Source organism: Sciurus vulgaris (assembly GCF_902686455.1).
Source record: "Sciurus vulgaris genome assembly, chromosome: 8".
Lineage (NCBI taxonomy): Eukaryota > Metazoa > Chordata > Mammalia > Rodentia > Sciuridae > Sciurus > Sciurus vulgaris.
Window position 1 is genome coordinate 153,375,180 of NC_136468.1, and position 23,275 is coordinate 153,398,454.

Below are 23,275 nucleotides of genomic sequence, written 5' to 3' on the forward strand. Positions count from 1 at the left end.
GGCTCACGGCCTGGGCCTGAGCCCAGCTCCCATGGAGGCTCAGAGCCAGCTCCCAGCACAGGGAGGCAGAGCTGCTGGAGCCCCAGCGCCATGCCACCGCTGTCCTTAGAAGAACACAGGTCCCTGCAACCAGGTCTGGCGTTTCTGAGCAGCTGAGACCCAGGTTTTCTGTGGATTTGGCAGTTTTGAAGTGTTGGTGGCAGATTCAGGACCCGCCTTGCTGACCAAAGGACAGAGCTGGGCAGGACTGCTTGTCCTGCAGCTGGGTGTGGGCCCTTAGGTGAGTGGGGGATCTTGGTGCTGGGGGCTACAAAGGCAGTGGGCACAGCCCACCGTGAAGGTTGTGGGTGGAGTGAGTCTGGGGCATCACTGGGCATCTGAACTGCCTAACTGAAACCATCTGGAGAGGGCAGGCTGGGTGAAGCCTGGGCACTGGGCCCAAGTGGCCATCAACCTCAGTCACCCAGCACTGGGAGATGTGTGTGGCCCTCCCTGCCACAGGCAAGGTGCTGTGGGGAAAGGGGTGGGTGGGGGAGGCTAGTGGAGTCCCTGCGGAGCCCTTGACAGAAGACAGCGAGTCTTGTGGTTTGTTATTGGGGGTGTCTTCAGTGGGTTCCCAGAAAATGACTGGAGCAGTTCACTGTGCTCCTAAGACAAGGCAGACCCTATGTGGGGACCTTGGACTCATCCACTTAGGTCAAGTCAGTACATGAGTGGCAGGCCAGCCAGGGAGGGATGGCCGTGATTGCAGGTGTCAGAGCCCCTCCCTGCCTGCAGGAGGTGGGCGCACGCTCCTGCCTGTGCTGCTCCTGAGCACAGAGGCACCCCAGCCGACTCCCTACTCCAGGCAGATGCTAAGTCACCCCCAGCCCTGCCCTTTGTGCTGCAAATGACCTGCAGGACCGCTCCCATGTGCTCCTTTACTGGGCCAGACACAGGCCCAGCCCACAGACACCTTAGAGCCAGTCCTCTAGCTGCATGTCATTCTCCTGACTGCGTCCTTCAGCATGCCAGGGGTGTGCCGTGGCAGAGGGGGCCGGGTGACTGCAGAGGCAGCAGAGTGTGGGCCAGAGGCCTGGGCCTGCAGCAGAGGCTTCTGAGTGAAGGGAGAATCTGGGGACCTAAGCAGGCAGCGTGGCCTGGCCTGAGACCCCAGGAGGTCAGGACCCCAGTGCCACAGTGGCAGAGCTTAGTCGCCAGACCATTGGGACTGGGCTGAAACTGACCAGGTGGAGAGGCTGCTGGGCCTTGGCCCAGCCGGTGTTGCCGTGATAGGAGCCACTCCCAGGATGGTGTGTGGACAGGAGCAGGCACACAGGCTGTAGGCCCCTGGCCTTCCTGAGTCAAGGTCGCTGGCCAGGGCAGGCCAGAGTTTGCTTGGCAGGGCTGTCCGTGGGAGTGGCGCATGCGCCACAAGTAGGGTTTTTACGTGCTCTGGAAGCCACTCTAAGGAGCGAACAGCCAGCTCTAATAATGTCTTTAACTGTGTATTTAGAGTGGCATCCTTTTAACCTGTTGTCAGCATGAAAATTAGCAGCAAGATATTTGCATTCTTACGTTTTTCTTTCTTTAGTCTTGAGTCCCGGGAAACTGGCACAGGTCTGACATTGGCTCCACTTCTTGTGCTACTGCCGACCACATGTGGCTTAGAGCCACAGCTGCCAGAAAGGCGTGGGGGCCCCAGGTGGTGTGACTGTGGATTCTTCATGCCTGCTGCTTCCTGACTGCCTCGTTTTGTAGCTCCTGTGCCCCGTGAGGTGGTCCGCAGTGCTCAGAGCCCAGCATGGCCTTGCCTACTAGCCAGGCCCCAGGCCTCAGCATCAACAAACCAGAGCACACCCGTTTCTAAATCTCTCTCCCTGTCTCAGTGGACAAACCTCGGACCTGCGTAGGCAATTGGGCCAGCAGCTGGACATCACCTCCACTCCATGTGCCCACACACCAGGCAGAGCCCTGCCTTCTTCTGATCTCCTGAACTGGACTTCACTAGACTGTAACAGGACATGTAAGTGCAAGGGACTCAGCAAGGCGGTACTCAGAGGGAGACTGACTTTAAGTGCCGTAGATGAGAGGAGAGGTGTGAAGTCAGAGCCCTGAGGTTCCACCTTTGGAGTCCAGGAAAAGCCCAGCTGCAGTGGCACACACCTGTGATTCCAGGAGGATCCCAAGGTCCAGACCAGCCTGGGCAGCTTCACAAGACCCTGCCTCAGAATAAGAAGGGCTGGCAGTGCCGCTCAGTGGTGGAGTACGTGCCTGGCAGACGGGAAGCCTTGGGTTCAGTCCCCAGTACCAAAGAAAAAGAACAAAGCCAAAAGTGACTTCTTTGAAAATACCAGCCATCCTGAAAAACCCCTAGCTAGGTTGACCAAGAAAAAGGAACAGATTGCTGGTCCCTACAGGTTCTGGAGACGTTGACTGGACAAGCTGCTTGCGAACAGGTGACCCGAGCAGCCTGCAAGGCAGTGACCCTGCCACTCCTCCTCCCTGCCAGCCCAGGGCCTCCTGTACCTCTTCTGGCCCATTTGCCCTGCTTGGCGACACCCCATTCAGCCCCACCACCACCCAGGATGCCTGGGATTTGCCCAGGCTTGATTCCGTGAGCCGTGGCTGCTCCAGGGTCCAAGCCCAGGCACCTGTGTGGCATCAAGCCCTCGGGCAGCCAACAGACTGCTTCCCCTGCCAGCCTGTCTGCAGGCCCTGGGGTCCTCCCAGCAGCCCTCCGGAGCATGTTCTACCCTCTGCAAGGCTTTCTGGAGGCCCCTCTTCTCTCAGGGCGAAGTCGTCTCCTGGACGTGCCGTGGGGTCCTCATGGCCTGACTCCCCTTTGGACTCCTGCACCTTTCTGTTCCCCTCCAGGACCCTCCCACCGGGACCTAGCCACGGTGCTGCGGCCCAGCTATCGGTTGGCTGCATGGCTGCATGTGCTGGGATTCTGCTTGCTGAGGGCAGCTGGTCTGGGCCTGGTGGAGCCTCCAGGGAACTGGTTCTGTGGCCTTGGGCGGGTCCTCGGTTTCAACTGTGTCGTGGGGTCACAAGGGCCCTCCTCGGGGTGTCAAGAGGATTGTGAGCAGGCCCGTGTGACCCTTAGCTGGCCCTGAACAGTGCCCATCACGAGGATGGGTGCCTGCCTCTGTGGGAACCCAGCCTGCAGCCTTCTCGTGCCCTGCCTGCCCGGGGCTTCATGGGCCTTGGGTGCTAAGGAGAGGGCAGGACCCTCAACCTTGTCCTGTTCCCTCTTGGCAGATACTGCCAAAGTCTGCTGCTGCCAGCCACCTGTGAGCCAGGGCTGGCCACCCTCCTAGGGCTGACCCTGCCCGGTGTGCAGCCTGGGCTCACACGCCCCAGCACTGCCTCCTCCCACTCAGGGCCTTGGGTGAGTGGCTTCCCTTTCTGGGTCTCAGTTCCCTCATCTGTGAGGTGGGGGCACTTGTGGCAGCATGTCGTCTCCAGGTTGTTGAGACGACAGGTGAAAGGTGCTGTGTGTGGCCAGTGTCACAGGAACTCTGTGACCTCCCTCTGGCACCTCCTGGCTGGTTCAAAGTCCAGACCCCAGGGGCTTGTCTTTGTCCTTGTCAGCTGGCTCACTGCCCCACGGGACCTGAGTCGCCTGGGGACAGACATCCCATGGGCGTGGGGCAGCACCTGTCAGAAGTAGGAGGGAGACTGACACCTGGGCCTGTGGACTCCATGCCCCACCTGCTCCCTGCAGCCTCGGGTAAGCCAGGTTGGGGGCACAGCACCTTCCACGCCACAGCCTGGGTCCAGCCTGGACTGCTGTTCACTTGGCTCTGCTGCTCAGAGCTGCTTCGTCAGTCTCTGTCCTAGGCTCCTGGTGCCACGAGGCTAAGTTCTGACTGCGAAGACAGCAGGACAGAGGCCACCCTGTGCATGATGGCTGCTGGGCAGGGCTCTCAGCAAGCATGTGGGCAGGCAAGGCTGAGGGTCCTGGCAGAGGGAAGCCCCTGGGCCTTAGCAAGGCAGTAGTGCCTGCTGGGGAAGCCAGAACAGCCGAAGAGACCACCTTACTGTTGGGAGCCCTTGTGGCCATTCAGCAGGGAGGAGGTGGTGGTAGCTTGAAGAGGTCATTGGCCTCCCAGCTGGAGGGCACACCCCAAGAGCAAGACTTAGCCCAACAGACTCAGGACTTGGGCACAGGCCCTACTCCACGCTGGTGGCACAGTGAACCTGAGTCCAGGCAGGCTCTGGGTGAGGCATGGCTCCTCCCCAGTGAGCAGCCGCAGACGATGCAACAGACTCACCTTCTCATGCTCACACATGTGCCACCAGAGCTTCCTGGGGACATGTCCCCTAGAATAGCATTCCTCCTGTCACATGCTGTCCAGCTCCATCCACCCGTCCACTCACCTGCCTACCCACTTACCCACCTGTCCACCCATCACCTGTTCACTCAGCCGTCCATCCTCTTGTCCATCCACCTGTCCACACACCTGCCCATCTTCACTGCTGTCTGCCCACCCACCTCCCTAGCCATGGGAATCCCAGCAGAGGGTGGTGCATGCAGGGACAGCAGCTCGCTTCCTGACTCAGCGCTCTCTGGGGGCACTTGGTTGTCCCCAGACACCACAAGCCCTGCCCCACTGTGCCTTCGTGCTGCGGCCTGTTAGGGGAGAGGCCATCGAGCAGTCTGTTAGCTTTGTGTGGCTGTGATGAAGTCCCTGAGATGATCAGCTCCTAGGGATGACAGGTTCTAGTCCATGTCACTTGACTCTGTGGCTTTGGGCCTGAGGCAGCACAGTGTTTCACAGCAGAGGAGGACTGTCCACCTTGTGGCGGCAGGAAGTGAGGACAGTCAGAAAGGGGCCAGGGTCCCATCAGCCCCAGCAGGACATGCCTCCAGGACCTGACCACTGGGCCACCCCATGGACTCCCATGCCTCCCTCAGCACCACAGGCTGGCCACCATGCCCCCAGTGCCTGCCTGAGGACACCAGGGTCAGACTGGCACAGCCCCACTTCCCTCCAGGACGGGCAGTGTGTGTGGTGCTCAGGAAGGGCAACCTGTGCTAACCCGAGAAACTGTGGACCCACGCGAGCGGCCTTTGCTGACACAGGCTGGCAGCGTTGCCTCCCCTCCCTGAGCGTGCCCATTCCACAGATGTGTGACTGATGCCTTCAGGGTGGCTCTATGCCAGGCTTCAGTGTGCTGCCCACCCATCAGCCCCAACTCCAGCCAACCCTGGGACGTGTGCAGGGGCCCCCATGGCTGCAAGGCAGCCTTGTGGGGCGGTGGGTAGGTTGGGGCCCTCGGTAGCCCCCGCAAGGCTCAGCGTCCCCACCTCTGCTCTGTGTGCTGAGTCCCCTCCCAGACTGGGCTTGCCAGGGCGTATCAGGCCCTTCCCTGCAGATGGAGACCGTCCGCAAGTACTGGGCTACACACTCCTTCCTGGTCTGGGGTGACAATGGAAATAAAAGTTCCAAGCATGCTGCTTCCCGCACTGCCAGGCACGGGTGGGCACTGGCCATGTTCAGGGACCAGTGTAACCAATAGTGTCCGACACACTGGTGTCAGGTGGGCAAAGGAGCAGGGCTGGGGGCAGACCAGGTGGCTGCGAGCAGACCCCTTCCTGGCCAGGCACACCAAGGCTGTCACCTTGAAGGCAGACATGGAGCAGGGGGTACTGCACTCGCCAAGCCTGAGGGACTGCTGGGTGAGCGTGGAGAGGGCCAGTGGACAGGGCCCAGGGCAGCAGGGCCTGGAGACACACCTAAGGCCCTCCAGCAGGGCTGGGCTGCAGCCTGTGGGATGGAGGCCCTGGAGGGCCTGGGGCCCTGCACTCAGGGCTCTATGGGCGCAAGAGGAGCCATGACTGAGGGGGCAAAGGCCACTCGGGCCAGGATCCCCTGCACTGAGCTGGTGGCCTCCACAGGGACTGGGAGCACCCACGTCTGAGCACAGCCGCACCTCTTCAGGGCCAGGGCCAGTGCTGGACCTGGGCCACATTGTCGCCAGGCAGTGTCTTGATCTTGGGGTGTGCACTCGAGTTACCTGGGGAGCTTGGGCAAGTCTCCAGGCCAGACTCAGGGTGTCTGATCCCTGGAGGGGCCCTGGAGCGGGGATTGCCTGCCAAGCCAGTGCCCTGAGGGCCTGGGGGCAGGGCCTCAGTCCCAGGAGCCTGCCTCTGAAGCTGCAGCCAGTTCCAGCTGTGCACACCCATGGAGGCACGCGGGCCGGTGCTGGTTTCCGCGGGGGAATCTAGCATTGGCTCTGGGGCTCAGGTTCTGGTTTCCTGCTTGGACAGTGGCCCAGCTCAGCAGCCAGGCAGCCCCACCCGCACCCTCAACACGAGGAACAGGCTGCCCCACCCTTGCTCCTGGGCTGCAAGTACAGCGACTAGGTGGGCCACATGCCCAGCTTGTTTCTACTGGAGGATGGCGTCTCCGTGGGGTGATCTCACCAGGACTGTCTTGCACAGCTGTTCAGGTGATGCACTGCTTCAGGGTCACGGTGCCCACAGTCCTGTGTGTCTGCCTGGTCTGCACAAAGGGAGCCTGGGGGCTGGTGGGGCCTGTGTTTTCCCCTTTCAGGGTAAACCAGAGCTTGAGGGCAGATGTCTGGGTAGCATCTGGGGTGTGGAGTCAGTGAGGTGTGCAAAGTCTTCATGGGCGCGTTGGGGCACATATGTGGCAGCACGTGTCCCGGTGTGGGCTTGTCTGTGGATCTGATGGTGTGTGTTGGGGGCTTGCTATCTTCTGCCGGTGCCTGGGCTCGCTTCTGGGACCCTCTTCCTGTGCCCTTCTAAGCAGCAGGTTTGCTTAAGGGCCCTGAGCCCTGGGCAGACCAGCTGCACCGGGCCCCAGCAGTCTGAGTGCCCCCATGGAAACTCATTTCCTGCCTGGGGAGGGAGAACCTGGCCAGCAGGCAGACGCTTCCTCGAGAGCAGCCTGAGCTGGGGCCAGGAAGGGCCAGGAAGGGTCTCTGCTGCGGGAGCTGCCACTCTGCTCTTGAAGAGCGCCGTTTCCTAGCCCACCTGGACTGTTCCGGAAGTCTGTGCATGCTGAACTGCCTTCTCGGGCTCACGCAGGAAGGGCAGGTGCCCCCTGCAGGCCCCTCCGCCAGGCCGGCTCATGCCACACAGCGCGGCCTGGCCCTTGTCCTGTTGGGGGAGTCAGCACCCCTCCCACCTCAGGAATTGGTGGGGTCGGCACGCCCTCCGTCCCCACGGTGTCCACGTGTGTGCCGGGGCCCTGAGGCACGCCCTGCAGCCCTGGCTGGTAGCATGTTCACACAGCAGGCACCAGCAGGCCTGGCACAGGCCCCTGTTGACCTGCCGGGTCTCCTGTGCCCCCGTGAGCTGCACTGCCACAGCTGCTGGGGCCAGGGACGTCGCCTGGGCCTCCACTGCCCCACCGAGCTCCCGCTGGGAGGTGGTCGGGTGCCAGGTTGTCACACAGAGGTCACGCTGGTGTCACTAGGCAACTTGGAGCTCCAGGAAGTGTGCTGGCCTCTCTCCAGAGACCGCCTGACGTCCGGTCTCTCTGGAGTCCCTGGAGTGCTTCCCTCCCACGCCTCCCAAGCCCCACACTCCTGCACCCCCTGGGCAGGCGCTGCACCCCAGGGAGGCTCTCGGCTGAGGCGACGAGTAACCAGACCCCAGGAACAGGCTCCCAGGGCTCCTGGGGGTGCGCCTGTGGCGGCCTCGGCCCCCCTGCCCTCGCGCTCACACGCCGCCTCTGAACTTCTGGTGAAGTTGCAGACGTCACGGCCCTTCACAGGTTCCTAGGTCCAGGGCCTCTCTGACACCTGCAGAGGGCTGGGGAGGCCCCGTCCAGCACCTCACCTGCCAGGCAGAGCGTGTGGCAGAGGTCAGGCTGCCTGGAGGACAGGGCAGCCCCTCCTTCCCCGAGTGGGGCTGCAGGAGGCCGAGCTCCAGGCCACCCTGAGCAGGGCCGCAGATCTGGGAGGCGGCCTCATAGACCCGAGGGACTGCAGGGGCAGGGCGGAGGCCCGTGGGGCTCCCACATGTGCAGATGCAGGCAGGCACTCAGGCCGTGGCTCAGGCGTGCGGCGGCCGTGTCCTGCCAGGCCCCAGACCTCCTGGGTTGTCGAGGCAGTGCTGAGGCCTCTGCACTGTGGCCAGGCACACCTGCTGGGGTTTCCCTCAAGTGTGTGCACCCAGACCTGCCCCAGGGGCCTGGGTTGCAAGTGAACTGCCCAGACTCTTCGCTGGACCGGCAGTGTTCATCATGGTGACCATGGTGTCAGAACAGACAGTATGCTGGCCAGAGCCCTTCTGGGACCAGCCACAAGCCTCATGGAGCGGGCCTTCCTGGGACCCCTCCCACTCTGCTGCTTTCCCTCAGCACTGCGTGTGCTGCCCCACCACTGGGCACCGAGCCCAGGCTGCTCTGCCACCAAGCCACATCCCAGCCCTTTTTATATGTTTTATTTTTGAACAGGGTCTCACTAAGTTATCCAGGATGTCCTTGAACTTGAGGTCCTCCTTCCTCAGCCTCCTGAGTCACTGGGATCACAGGCGTGGCCACTGTGCCCAGCCATGCTGTCCCTTGTATTTACTGGAGATGTGCCTTCATGGGCTTGAAGAGGATAGGGACACATCTGTCATGGTTTCTGCCGAGCACACAGGAATTCCGAATGCTGGGTGGGTGGGTGGTGGATGGATGGTTAGATGGTTGGTTGGCCGGCTTGCTGGCCTGCTGGTTGGTTGGCTGGCTAGTTGGTTGACTGTCCTGCTGGTTGGTTGGCAGGCCTGCTGGTTGCTGGTCTGCTGGTTGGTTGGCTGCTTGGCTGGTTGCCTTCTTGGGTAGCCAAATGATCTGCTGGAAGGGTGGATGAACAAGGGGCTGGGTTGAAGCTCCAAGGTGTACATAGGTACAGAGGCTCCTACTTGCTCTCCCAGGGCTCATGGGCACCCTCTGACCTCACCCAGGGCTGTCCAGGAGCTCTGTCTTGTCCCCAGCTCCTAGTAGAGAGGGAGGAGGCTGGCTGCCCCTGCTCTCTGACCTCACCCAGGGCTGTCCAGGAGCTCTGTCTTGTCCCCCAGCTCCTAGTAGAGAGGGAGGCCTGGCGTCCCTGCTCTCTGACCTCACCCAGGGCTGTCCAGGAGCTCTGTCTTGTCCCCAGCTCTTAGTAGAGAGGGAGGAGGCTGGCTGCCCCTGCTCTCTGGCAGAGGCCACTTCTCTGAGCAACTAAGAAGCAGGCAGGAACAACTCCTGCTTGGTGACAAAAGTAGGTGACAGCTGTCTGTGTGTTCTGATTGGGTGATTCCCAGGACGTAGGTCTCAACTCTATGGGACTTTCAGAGCTAAGAACAGCCACCCAAGAAAGGGTGACAGACCCCCACCCACCCTCTCTTCAGGGTGAGGTGCTCACTGTGGAGCCCTGTTGTGGCCTCTGTGTGCGTGTGTGAAGCGGAAGTGGTGGCCTGTCCTGTGAGGCTCTGCTGTGTGGTTGTATATTTCAGCTCTCCTATTCCCCTCCATGACTGGATGCCCTTGTGCAGTGGACGACACATGCAGTTATACTCGGCTACCCTATGCCAGGGTCCCTGTAGTGTCTTTGGGTCCAGCCTTTGTCTCCGTGGTCTGCCCTGAGCCAACCCTGAGCTGCTGTCCCCAGCAGTGAGTATAGGGCTCAGAGGGTGATGCCTGGTGCTCAGGGCTGCTCCAACTGAAGCTGCCTCAGACCACTCCCTAGGATCAGCAGCAACCTGGTTGGAACCTGTGCTTCTAGCAGGTCAGGGTGACACAGGGGCAGGTGACAGGAAGGCTCTCAGCCCAGCACCACAGGTGGCGAGACTGGCCCTGGGTACAGAGGGAAGACGCCCACATGGGGTGGCCCTGCAGGTGGTGACAGGGACACTGGTGGACCCTTGGTGCTGGCCCAGACTCAGCTGCAGGCAGCCCTCCATCTGGACCCCATCCTCTGCCCTGCGGGGACACCGGGGCATTGCCTGGGGGCCCAGGGGTGCTGGGTGAGGGGCCCGTGTGGCTGTCCAACCGTGAGCCAGGCTGGCTACTCTCTTGGCGTTGGCGCTATTGGCCAGGTGCCTTGGACTCAGAGGCCTGGGGCTCTCGGGGGTCAGCTGGAGCAGGGGTGTTCCTGGCTGAGCCCCAGCTGGCCTGGGATGGGTCACTGGGGCTGGCATGCTCTTGTGATCTGGTGCAGTCCACCCCAGTGGCCTGGGGCAGGCGGGCAGGCGTTCACCTGGTCCCGAGTGCCCCCCACGCTGTCCTACATGCTGGCTGAGACCATGACCTCAGCGTGCTCCTGAGGAGCCCAGACGCGTCCACTGCACAGTGTGGGATGTGCTGGACCCTGGGGCGCAGGCCCTGGAGGCCAAGTGCTGGAGTGAGGCGGCCCCTGCTGCATCCCTCACCGTGTGCCCTGTGGCCTCACCTCTGGAGAGTGCCTGGACTGGCTGTGGCTCCACCCCCTAAGGCAGGCGCTCGCCCCTCTGGCCCGCAGGTTCCACCTGTGGACAGGGGATGGACGTCCTTCCCCTCAGGCTGCCAGGGCAGGCAGGCAGGCCCCATGCACCTGGGCCAGAGTGTGGCCAGTCCATGACTTGCAGATAGCACACAGAGTCACAGAGGCCCAGGAGCACGCAGCCAGGGAGCCACTGTGCCGGCTGCAGGGCCCTGGGTGGGGGCATCTTGGGGCCTCCTGACCAGCTTCCTGCTTGGCCAGGGCCAGGACGTGGGCAGGGACCCCGAGGGATGCCCTGAGTTGGCGCAGGACGGAGTCCATAGTGACTCGGGTGTGCTCTGTACCGTCTGCTCCTCCTGGGAAGGCCACCACAGGTGTCCTGTCTGCAGTGCTCTGCCCTCCTGCTGTCCCCCTCAGGCCCCAGGCCCTCAGCTCAGGAGGAAGCATCACTGCCCCTGAGCCAGCCCCGACGACCCGGAAGGCCCTCGGGCTGGGGTGTGGGTCCTGAGTCAGTTGCAGAGGCCAGGGAGGCCCTATGCAAATGGACTTGGGTGTATGTTTGCCTGAGACTGTCTCTCCCTGTCCCCAGATGAAGGTTGCTGTGTCCAGAGGGGGTGACCGCAACAGTGATGACGACGGTGTCCTTGAAGCCAGCTGCTCCCGGCAGAGCAGCCCCCGGGACCAGCTCAGCGATGTGAGTGCCTGGCACTGCCCGGGCTCCCTTCACGGGCTCTGGGCTGGCTGTGGGCATTGCGGGTTTGCTTCATGGAAGCGACTTCCACTCAGGACATCTCCACAGGAGGCACTGTGGGAAGACAGCTAGGAATACCACGTGGCCACCAGCATGACTCCCGATGTCCCAGGATGTGCTGCAGGGTCTACTGGAGGCCAGGGTGCTCCACGCTGAGCAGGCTGGGCCGGGGTCCAGCCTTCTGACCCCGGTCCCCAAGTGCCTCATATGCACCGCAAGGGCGGGTGCACGGTGGCCTGACTGGGATGACCCTTCAGCGTCCCAGACGGCCAGGCCTTGGGCCTCGGGTCCCTGGGGTGGCCAACTGATTCAAGTGGAAGGGTCCTGGAGCTGGCTCAGGGATGGCTGGTGGGTGCAGCCACGGTGGCCGGGGTCCCTGAGGCTTGGGGCTCAGACTTGCTTCTGCCGGTGATGGATGAGCCCCGGCCAGGGCCTGGGGAGGATACAGAGGGGCCACCACCCAGGGCCCCCACCCCTCCCCTAGTTCCTAGAGTGGTTCCGGTGGCACTTTGTGGACTAAGGACTAAGTGGAATGGATCGTGCCTCATGACCACTTCGCGGGGCCTGGGGTGCCTGCAGGCGTGGAGGGAAGCATAAGGGCAGGCTCCCTGTCTTGTGGGCTGGTGTGGTCTGGAGCCACAGGGCTGCCCAGTTAGCTGTTCCTCCGATTGCCAGCCCAGGGTGAGTGGAGACAGCATGCCTGCACCTGGAAGCTCAGGGCCACTTAGGCCCCTGCCCGTCAGCCATGGGGGCTGTCTGGGAGAGGGTCGCTCCTCCCCACTCTGCAGTGGGGGCTGGGGTTGGTTTGAGGAAAGGGGGGACAGCAGCTGGGCATGCTGCCCCCTCCCCCTCTGCGGGTCCTCCTCCTGACCCCTAGCCTCCCAGCCTCCCCACACAGGGTTTCAGCCACCCACGCCTCCCTCTAAGCACAGCTCTGAGCCCCTCTGCCTTCCTGGGGGCAGCCCCTCCCTGGGGACTACGGGAGGCCTGCACAGGCTGCAGGGACGCCACAGCTCTGTCCTGGTGGGGCCACAGTGCCCAGTTGGGCATGCTGCTCCTAGGAAGTCCTCTGCAGTGTCTCCCGCCCGGGACTGGCCAGCACTCAGCTCTGTCTTCCCCTCTGCAGCAAGTCCTCATGGTCCTGCCAGGCAGGGTCTGGGGACCAGTCCGCAGGGGGCGGTGGCCCTGGGAGGAGGCGCCCCAGCCCGTCTCTGACGGTCCTTTCTTCCTTCGCAGAGCTCAGCACAGGCCGCATCCGGGAGAGGCTACTCCGTAAGTCTCTCCCCAACTCCCTGCCAGGTGGCCTGGCCACAGAGCCGCCCAGCACACTTGCCCAACGGCTCCCACACCCTGGGCCCCACTGCCCTGAGTTCTGCTTCTGGCCCTGACCGCGTGGGTGGGCGGGGGGTGCACATGCCCTGGGGACCCCCACAAGGGGCGCTGCCTGCAGGGCCCCCACTGGGAGCAGAGGCGCAGCACGCACAGCCACGGGCACCCCGCACAGCTGGACACAGACGTGTGCTGCGAGCTGGTGCCACCTGTGGCCAGCCGCAGAGGGGCGGGGCCCTGGGGGGCACCACGCACGTGCAAACGCACCCTATCCCATGACCCTGGCTGGCAGTGCTGGCGGGCCAGCCCTTGACTGTGCGTTTGAGTGGCCCCTGCCCCTCCTCCTGGCTCACTTCATCCCCCAAGCGTCTGGAGGAAGTCAGTGGCCTAGAGCCAGAGCTTCTCAGAGCCACCTGAGACTCTGCAGCCTGCGCCTCGCCCTGCAGCCTCTGCAGCCCCTCGACCCCTGGCTGCATCGTCCACCCTGTGATTACTCAGACAGCACCCACAGCTCCCTGCTGGACTTCCGCAGGACCTGGAGGGGACAGGAGTCAGCCAGGCTGTAGCCAGGTGTCCACCTCACAGCTCTAGTGAGCAGGGCCGTGGCCAAGTGTCCACCTCACAACTTCAGTGAGCAGGGCTGTGGCCAGGTGTCCCCAGGTGCCACAGCTGCAGTGAGCAGGGCCATGGCCAGGTGTCCACCTCACAACTCCAGTGAGCAGGGCCGTGGCCGGGTGTCCCCAGGTGCCACAGCTCCAGTGAGCAGGGCCATGGCCAGGTGTCCCCAGGTGCCACAGCTCCAGTGAGCAGGGCCATGGCCAGGTGTCCCCAGGTGCCACAGCTCCAGTGAGCAGGGCCATGGCCAGGTGTCCCCAGGTGCCACAGCTCCAGTGAGCAGGGCCATGGCCAGGTGTCCCCAGGTGCCACAGCTCCAGTGAGCAGGGCCATGGCCAGGTGTCCCCAGGTGCCACAACTCCAGTGAGCAGGGCCGTGGCCGGGTGTCCCCAGGTGCCACAGCATCAGTGAGCGGGGCCATGGCCAGGTGTCCACCTCACAACTCCAGTGAGCAGGGCCGTGGCCGGGTGTCCCCAGGTGCCACAGCTCCAGTGAGCAGGGCCGTGGCCAGGTGTCCCCAGGTGCCACAGCTCCAGTGAGCAGGGCCATGGCCAGGTGTCCCCAGGTGCCACAGCGTCAGTGAGCAGGGCCATGGCCAGGTGTCCCCAGGTGCCACAGCTCCAGTGAGCAGGGCCATGGCCAGGTGTCCCCAGGTGCCACAACTCCAGTGAGCAGGGCCGTGGCCGGGTGTCCCCAGGTGCCACAGCGTCAGTGAGCGGGGCCATGGCCAGGTGTCCACCTCACAACTCCAGTGAGCAGGGCCATGGCCAGGTGTCCCCAGGTGCCACAGCTCCAGTGAGCAGGGCCGTGGCCAGGTGTCCACCTCACAACTCCAGTGAGCAGGGCCATGGCCAGGTGTCCCCAGGTGCCACAGCGTCAGTGAGCAGGGCCATGGCCAGGTGTCCCCAGGTGCCACAGCTCTAGTGAACAAGGCATGGTCAGCTGTGGTCAGGGCCATGCAGACGCTGGGCATAACGTGAGCACACACAAAGCCCCTGCTGTGCTGGCCAGTCCTGGCAGCAGGCTTAGCCTGTTGTGTAGGTTGGGGAGGCCGAGAGCTGTGGGATTTGCCAGGACAGGCAAGGTGGTTGGATGTGGAGCCGGCCATCCCATTTCTGGGGGTGCTCAGCAGAGGGAGTGTGGGTCTGCACCCTGCTGCTACACCCCAGATGTCCAGGGGTGGGGTTCTCATGGACAGGAAGAGTGTCGGGTGCCTGGAGCTGAGGCCCTAAGCTGGAGGTGCCCGTGTCCCTGGGAGCAGCACAGAAGTTCTGCCAATGGCCACAGCTGGGGTGAGGACGGGTCCTGAGCTCAGAGAGGTGCCCTGCCTTGAGGCCAGGGCTTCCAGGCCTGTGTCGCCAAGCCAGCTCTGGCCCCAGGTGGCCAGGATCTTCCCGCCCCAAGCCCCCAGGCCACTCCTTTGCTTCTGGATCTGCTGGTCTTCCAGGCTTCCCCCAAACAGTGTCTTTTCAGTGTTTCTAAAGAGCCTCTGATTGACTTGCCAGCTGCTTCCAGCTCAACCCCCAACAGCTGCTGCCTGGGAGTGACAGATGGTGGCAGGGCGGAAGTCAGCCTGCTGCAGGCTGTGGGTTTCCCCCAGGCAGTGAGCCCAGGCGGCCCTCGGTCTGCAGATGATCCTCTGTGTGAACTTGAAGCCTGTGCGTGCAGGCCTGTGTCCAGGGTCCTGCTGTGTGCAGGGTAGCCCCTGATGCAGAGCACAGGAGGCCACCTCTGGCCCTGCAGGCCTTCAGTGCGCCAGTGAGCCCCTGTCCAGTCAGCACGGGGTTGAGGGTGGGAGCCAGACCCTCGGCAGACAGTTGGACAAGCCCGTCTTCAGAGGTGCCCTTTCCCCATAGTCCAGGTGGAGGAGCTGGAGCCACCTGGAGGGACTGTGCAGCAGAGGGGCTGGGAGCAGACCGGGCCCCGGCCGGAGCCGCGGTGCTGTGCACTCACACAGGTCTCGGGGCCCAGGGCAGGCGGCAGGTTCAGGGCAGTTGTGAGCCAGGCCCAGGGCAGCTCACAGGGGCCTTAGACCGCGTGCACTCGGGCTGGCTGGCGTCTGTGCTGCCTGTGTGTTGGCATGCAGCTGTCGAGTCTAAGGGCCTGGCCCTGCCTCACCTGCAGGGGTCACCAGGGTCCATGGGCTTCTATGGGCTCCTGTTGGGCCTGGGTGCGTGTCGGGGTCCCATGTCTGTTCGTGGTGCTGCAGGCGAGCTCCTGGCCTCTCAGACAGCCTGGCACTCACTGACCAGGAGCACACACGTGGCCTGCCCCAGGCGGAAGGTGTGTTTATCAGCTGACCTGGGTTCCTAGACCCTGTTCTAAGTGGGCTGATTCTCCACTCTCGTCCACAGCCAGTCCCCACTGCTGCTCACCCTCGGGGGCTTGTGTCCAGAGTGGCCCTGCCTCCCTGAACACCATCAGACCTCTGTTGGTGCCTTGAAAAAGTGACCTCCTTAATCTGGTTGCTTGCAGCCAAGGGCGCGATGGTCTGCCGCCTCCAGAGCAGGGCTGGGGCTTCCACTGAGGTGCCTGCTCGGTCCCAGCTCCTGCAGAGACCCCGGGGGGAAGGTGGCCAGGCCGGGGAGCAGCAGCCGCCAAGCTGTGAGACAGGCACTGGACTTCGGGCCCAGCCTGGCCTTGAGGAGGCTCGGGGCCCCCCTGCTGCCCTCCAGCTGCAGTCCACACAGCAGCGCTGCCCAGTCACCCAGGCCCCTCAGCAGAGTCAGGAAGCAGCTGCCCCACTGCCCTGCATGGTCGCCCCTCCTCATCCTCGAGACCACCACCAAGACCTCTGCAGCCTCTTCTGCCTGCCCCCCTTGCAGCCAGGGCGTGGCCCATGGCCCCCAGACAGAAGAAAAACAGCCAGTGTTTGTCCAGCATCTCCTGTGGCCAGTCACCATGGTTGGGGATGAGCACAGAGATGGTCACCAAGCCAGGAGCAGCTACCCTGGAGGAAGCGGTGCAGGGGCAGGCGATTGGCAGCTCCAGAGGGCAGAGCTCCAGAGCAGTCTGCAGTGGGGGAGCCCGGGAGTGTTGAGGGGCAGAGGGAGGTGAGGGGCATGACGGAGGCCATGGAGGTGAGGTCCCAGTCAGCCAGAGGGCCCAGGGGTGGACTGAGAGGGGGCAGAGGTCAGGCCAGGTGGAGCTCGGACTTTGACACAGTGTTGGAGGGTCTGCAAGTGAGGAGGAGGAAGCAGCACCTGCCTCACCTGGGTCCAAGCAGCCAGGAAGGAGACCAGGGGCCCTAGGAGGGCCAGCCTAAGGCCAGAGCAGAGCCTTTAGGAGGCAGGTTTCTGAGGCTCAGCACAGGCTCCTCAGGCCACTTGTGGGCAGCCGTAATGTGTACAAAGGCAGCAAGCTCCTCAGCATCCCTGGAGCTGGGAGAGCCTCCACTCCTGACCTCTGAGTACTGGAGGAGTGGCCACCACAGGGGCAGCAGCACCTGCCTATGCCTGCTCTGCCTCCCGTCACCCACCACCTGGACTCTGCAGCAAGGCCGGGGCACCTCAGAGCAGCACAGGAGGCCCTGCCTCATGGGCTCTTCTCCCCCACGCAGAGGGCAAGGAAGCCAGCCTTCAGAGGTTACGTCCAGGCAGGAGACGCCAGGGGGCCGGGCTGCACGGAGGAAACCGGAGCAGGGTCGCAACAGCAGCAGCGCAGGGCAAGGCGGCGGGGCTCTGGGACAGGGCACTGTGGAGGCAGGGGACACCATGGAGGTGGGTCTGCTAACAAAGATGAAGGCAGTGGGGAGGAGAGTGAGTGGGAGGGGAAGGCCATGCAGGCAGCGCCCCGTCCACTCTGGGCACAGGGCTAGACGAGGGGGGAGGGGACTGGCCAGCTTGCCTGACCAATGTGGTGCTGGCCAGGGTCGGGCTTCTGCGCCCAGCGCAGCCACACAGCTCACCTCTGGGCAGCTGCCTGTGGGGAGGCGTCATCAACAGAGGGGTGGACGGGCCTGCCAAACCTGGGAGGGGACCGTCCCCTGGAGCCGCAGGCGGTGCTGAGGACCTGGGGCCGAGCGTGGTTTGAGGAGAGCGTTGGTTGGCAGAACGCCCACCTCCCGCTGCCCGTCACACCACCTGGAGAAGCACCCCCACCTGGCTCACTTTACAGCGGCCACTGTCCCATGGCTAAGGCTCTGCCCCACCTGCAGATGTGGAAACTGAGGCACAGACCTCAGTGTCATGCACCAACCCTGCCCCAGGAAGACCAGGCCTGCAAGTGAGGGAGTCCTCCTGTCCTCACTGCCCCCTAAAATAGGAAGTGACCCTTTAGACTGCCCAGCAGCCCCTCCACCCCGCGTCCCATGCCTGGAGGGCTCCCTCCCAACCCACAGCTTAGCCAGCCAGTGACTCCTCTGCCTTGTGTGGCATGAAATGGGGTGGCAGCCAGCAGGGGGTGGGGCCACAGTGGCCAGCATGGCCTGGGCATGTGCCTGGCCCCTAAATCGGCCCTCCATGGATCTGCAGCAGGGTAACCTACCTCTGAGAGTTACTAGAGACCAAGGTAGATGCAGATGCCCTTAGAGCCTAGCCAGGGGGCACAGTGCCCCTGCTGCCCAGGCCAGCCAGGTCAGATGGGTGCCCCAGAGAGTGCAGCTGCCTGCGCCTTTCTCCTGCCCTGCCCCCTGGCAGGTGCCCACAGCTTCTTTGTCTGCTGCTCTGGATAGGCTGCCCCAGGGTGTGCTGCAGACCACAGGGCCTCCACATAGCCAGATGGCTCATGGCTGGAGCCCTGCCCTGCTTCCCTGTCACGGCGAGCACACAGGGCAGAGCCAGCCTGGCCTCTGAACCCAGCCACGCCACTCACTCAGAATCCTCTTGGAGACCACTGCCCCCTGCCCTTCCCCAAGCTCCAGAAACCTCTCTGGCCCCTCTCTGGCTCTGCCTTGGACGAGGGGCAGACCCTTGGGGTCAACCTCCCAGGCTGGGGGGCAGGTGCAGCTCTTGGAGCCACGTGTCCTGATCCTGCAGAGGAGCTGCCCCCAGCCTCCCTCTGGCCCTGGGATGGAGCAGTGGGTCACCAAGGAGATGGGCATGCTCCACAGAGCTCTCGCTCCTGTGGGGCCTGAGCCAGGGACCCCAGCCCCCCCACTTCCTTCCTAGGGCTCCAGTGGCTTCCTGTCATCACCAGGTGGTCAGTCCTTCCCCTGACCACAAGTCTTGAGCCATGATGGGTCAGCAGGACCAGTTTCAGTCCAACCCAGCACTTGGGGCCCCAGGGTCCTCAGCTGCCCCCTCCACCCTGTGCACCCCCAGCGAGCCCCAGGACTTGTATAGGGCCAGCTAAAGGAAAGGTGTCAGGTGGCCCCAGCCAGTGGCTGTCCTAGGTGAGGGTGACGTGGGACAGGAAGCTGGCTGGAGCCTGGGTGGTGCAGGGGAGGGACAGGCGTGTGCTGCGTGCCCCAGGGCTGGTGTTGGCGGTGCTTGTGGTTAATCCTTCGTGGTGGTCGGTAGTTCTCGAGGCAGTCAGTGCTCGAGTCTGACATGAGAACGCACGGCTTTGGTGGACTCGGAAGGTCCCAGCCTGCGGAGCCGGCCGCCCTTGTCATTCCCCAACTCTGGCTCATCCACCTTCTGGCCCTGCCAGGGCCGTGCAAAGGCACTAAGAGGGCCCGAGGTGCAGCCCGCAGCGCAGGGGAGGGCAGCCTGGGTGGCTGCAGGCCAGGAGGTGAAGACACTGGGCACACCTGGCTTGGTGACACTGCAGAAGCAGGTCAGGGCCTTCCTGAGAGCCCCCGGCAGGGGAGCAGCGCCTGTGTGCAGGGGCATGACTGTGGTCCACGGGGCTTCGGGGCTGGGGTCCAGGAGCAATGTGGACAGCTCTGGGAGACCATAGGTATACAGTGGGGCGGGAGATTGTGCCCACTGCCAGTGTCGCCCTTGGCTGTGGGGTAGAGGCCCAGGCCTGTAGCCAGTAGCAAAATGGAAGCATGTGCACCTGGTGGAGAGGCAGGCAGGCCAGCTGCAGGGTCCCGGCCGGAGAGGGACCAGGCTGGGCACTGCTCGCTCTCCCGGGTGGCCTCTAGCCACTGCCCATGGCGATTCTGTCCAGACAGCCGAAGCAGTTTTCAGAACAGCTGGGCTTGAGGAACACCTGATCCCACGCAGGTGCTCAGTTCTGTGAATGCCACGGAACATTCCAGAACTGAGTGGTGCTGTCAGTGTGCCCTGGTAGGGCACCCCGACTGTGCTGGGCCCCCGTGTGGGGGCAGGCGCGCAACGACTCCACATGTCATGCGGGGTCCCGTGACAGACAGGGTCCCGTCCAGCAGGCAGGGCTGGACACCACAGGGCACTGTCCCACTGTGCTGTGCGTGCGGTGATGGCAGGGCCCTCCCCAGGTGCAGCCTCCACGTGCCCCCTGCCTTGCTCACCCGCAAACAAGGTGCCAGCAGAGGCCGCGCCAAGGCCCAGGCCAGAGGCTGCAGGCCAGCCCCTCCCTGCCCGCCCTCTGGGGCTGCTGGCAGTGCTGACCCGCTGCTCCTCAACCATCACCTGGTGTCCATCGAAACCTGAGCACCCAAGAAGGGGCCGGCTGGGGCTCCCACCGGCGTGGTCGCGTCAGCCGGCAGGGGAGCGTGGGGGTCGGAGGCTCACGGCAGCCCTGCCAGCCTCCCACTCGCCGCTCCCGGCCTCTCCACCTGTCCTTCCAGCCTCCCCAGGTGGCCACCTCCACAGCCTGCGCCCTGTCCTGTCCCAGGTCCATCCCAGTCAACTGCAGTCCGCTGCTCATCTCCCCGTCCCTTCAGCTTCTCTCCTCTGCTTCTCCCTCCCTACAGCTGCTATGCTCCACTCCCCAGGTGGCTGTCCATTCTTACTCAAGCCTGCGTCTAACCTGTCAGCAGATCCTTTGGTCACCCTCAGAGCACACCCACCCATCCCTTCCTGACCAGCGGCCAGGCCTCTCCTGGCAGCACAGCCATCCTGCTAAGCCCACCTGGCCTGCAGCTCTCAGTGACTGCCTGGCCTTTCCCGGCTGCCCCCCAACACCACAGGCCTCTCCCTTCACCCTGCTGGACATCCCTTGCCACATCCTCCCCCACTGTCCCTCCCTGCCCCTCGCATGCATCCTGACCTTGCTTCTGCAGCCAGGTCCTCTAGAGGACACCAGTTGGAGGCACAAGAGGCAGATGCCTGGATTCTGGAGCCTGGGGCTGCTCGTCCCTCGGGGGCCTGGCCTACTGAGGAGCCCCTCCACATCAGGGCAGTCGTCCTGCCTGGTGTCTGACCCTCAGGGCTGAGGGCTCAGGACATCAGCACCTGGAACCAGGAGGGGCCATTGCTGGGCATCAGGAGGGCTCCCTCCTCCTCACTGGGACCAGGAGGGGCCATTGCTGGGCATCAGGAGGGCTCCCTCCTCCTCACTGGGACCAGGAGGGGCCATTGCTGGGCATCAGGAGGGCTCCCTCCTCCTCACTGGGACCAGGAGGGGCCATTGCTGGGCATCAGGAGGGCTCCCTCCTCACCACTATCACTACTGCCAGAGCTGCCCTCAGACAGCACCCAGACCCTGGTTCTGGGGCCCAGGCTCGGCTCCCAGCCCTGGAGCTGACCTGTGGCATAGTTAGTTCCTTGCCATCCCAGGGTCCCTGCTCCTCTGCGAGGGGGGCCAGTGCCCAGTGAGCAAGCATGTGGAGTGTGGCCGCAGTTCCACCTCCACCCAGCCGCCCAGCCACAGGCCACTGGGAGGCAGTGCGCACACGTCTCCCTGGCCTCCAGCTGCTAGTGATCCCGGAGAGGGTGGAGGACAGAGTGCCTCTTCCTTGTGACCCCAGATGCTAGAGCCATCATGCAGCCTGGTCAGAACCTTTTGCGCAGGATTAAGCTCAGTGTCTGCCTCCCTGGGGCCGCCCTGCGCTGGCTCCTGGTGTTACCAGGTTGCTCGGCTGCACTGTGGGCTGCACCACAAATGAGCGTGGCCCTGCCTGCACAGAGCAAAGCCCCACCTGGACAGAAGGTGGAGGCGGCAACAGGTGGGGAGGGGCAGGGGTGGAGTAGAGGAGGTGGTGGTGATGATGGAGATGACGGTGGTGGAGGGGGAGGTGATGATAGTGTCACATAAATGAAGGTGAGCCCCTCTGCACCTGTTATCAGCAGGGGATGGGGGAGCCCCATGGGCTGGGTGGCCTCATTCTCCCCCTACCCAGATACCCCCAGGCCTCACCTGCTCTTACTTGGTGGTGATGGAGGTGGAGGTGGTGATTATGGTGATGGTGGAGGTGGTGGTGATGATGGTGATGGAGGTGGAGGTGGTGGTGGTGATGGTGGTGGAGATAGAGATGATGGTGATGGTGGTGGTGATGGAGGTGGTGGTGATGATGGTGATGGTGATGGTGATGGAGGTGGAGATGGAGGTGGAGGTGGTGGTGATGGAGGTGGAGGTGGAGGTGGTGGTGATGGAGGTGGAGATGATGGTGATGGTGGTGGTATGGAGGTGGTGGTGATGATGGTGATGGAGGTGGAGGTGGTGGTGGTGATGGTGGTGGAGGTAGAGATGATGGTGATGGTGGTGGTGATGGAGGTGGTGGTGATGATGGTGATGGTGATGGAGGTGGAGATGGAGGTGGAGGTGGTGGTGATGGAGGTGGAGGTGGAGGTGGTGGTGATGGAGGTGGAGATGATGGTGATGGTGGTGGTATGGAGGTGGTGGTGATGATGGTGATGGAGGTGGAGGTGGTGGTGGTGATGGTGGTGGAGGTAGAGATGATGGTGATGGTGATGGTGGTGGTGATGGAGGTGGTGGTGATGATGGTGATGGTGATGGTGATGGAGGTGGAGATGGAGGTGGAGGTGGTGGTGATGGAGGTGGAGGTGGAGGTGGTGGTGATGGAGGTGGAGGTGGAGGTGGTGGTGATGGAGGTGGAGATGATGGTGATGGTGGTGGTATGGAGGTGGTGGTGATGATGGTGATGGAGGTGGTGGTGATGGTGACGATGGAGGTGAGGACAGTACCATCACACATCTAGACTGACTCCAATCCAACACTTTCAGTGACTTGCATGTACTCCCTCATCTAAGCCATGCAACATCCCTGTAAATAGGCTTGTGTCCCTGTTTTACAGAAGCATAAACTAAGGCACAGAAAGGGCAAGGGCTTTCTGCACAGCAGAGGTGGTAGGGCAGCATCAGGGTTCACGTCTCAGCCCCTTCCTATGGGCCTGAGGCCTGTCCATGCCCACACCAGGGTGAGCCTCCCCAGGGCCGCCACACCCTGCTCCAGCCCCATGAAGGCCCCACTCAGGCAACTGCCACAAGCAGATGTGACTGTTTTCCCTCCCTGCCCTGGTCAGTCATCTCACTGGACCTCAACTAGCATAAGATCGTTACGGCCCTGCCCACACCTGGCCAGCAGCGGTGTGGGTTTGGTGACTCTAGGGTCCTGGCTGCTGTCCTCTCCTGCCTTCCGGAAGGCTCCCTCGCTTATTATTGGACAATTAAACTGCTGTCCTCAGGCCTCACTGCCTCCTGGTGTGGACCAGCCTCAGACCCGAACTCCTTGGAAGCGTGTGGCCTGCTGGAGTCTGCAGGCTGCTGTCTCCAGCCAGGGCTCCCACAGGGCTCTGGGGGCTGGTGCAGGAGCAGAGGACAGGCGTGGTGGTGGGTCCTGGTGGACCCCGCCCTGGTGCACCCATGTGGCCCCAAACAATAGCTGGGACACTCAGGTGGCCGACAGCCCACAGGGCATTGACCGTCCAGTGGGATTGCAGTTTGCAACTTAGGTCTCTACACAGGGATCCAGCAAGTCAGGCCAGGCTGGGACCCCACAGCCCAGGCTGCAAGGTCCGCAGGCCACAGCCAGGACCTAGGACCTCCCACTGTCTGGGCTCCCCAGCCCACAGCACTGGCGTGGCCTGGCCCCCGCTCCTCCCTACTTTCCTTCTGTTCCCTGAGCTCTGGTGACTGGGCAGCCCCATCCCCACCCACGTCCTTGTCCTCTCTCCTGACCTGCTCTGGGCAGGGGTGCATTGCAGACCCTCCTCCAGCCTGGGCCAGGGAGGGACCTGCTCTGCACTTGTGGTCTCTGTGCCTTTGTGGCTAGGCCCAGCGGGGTGGGCGTGCAGGGTTGCTCGGCCCGGCCCAGCAGCCAGGAGAGGCCCTGCTCCGTCCTGCCCGGGGCCTCTGCTCAGCCCGCCCAGCACACCAGCCCACCCGGCCAGCCTTAGGACCA

General features: G+C 63.4%; 1 protein-coding gene across 1 annotated transcript in view; it reads left to right on the top strand.

Annotated features, from left to right (window-relative positions):
* Nucleotides 1–23,275, top strand: part of FBRSL1 (fibrosin like 1) — a 65,831-nt gene that overhangs the window by 19,027 nt on the left and 23,529 nt on the right. The window contains 2 exon segments of the mRNA XM_079151600.1: nt 10,997–11,101; nt 12,395–12,430. Coding sequence (XP_079007726.1) covers nt 10,997–11,101; nt 12,395–12,430 — 141 coding nt within the window.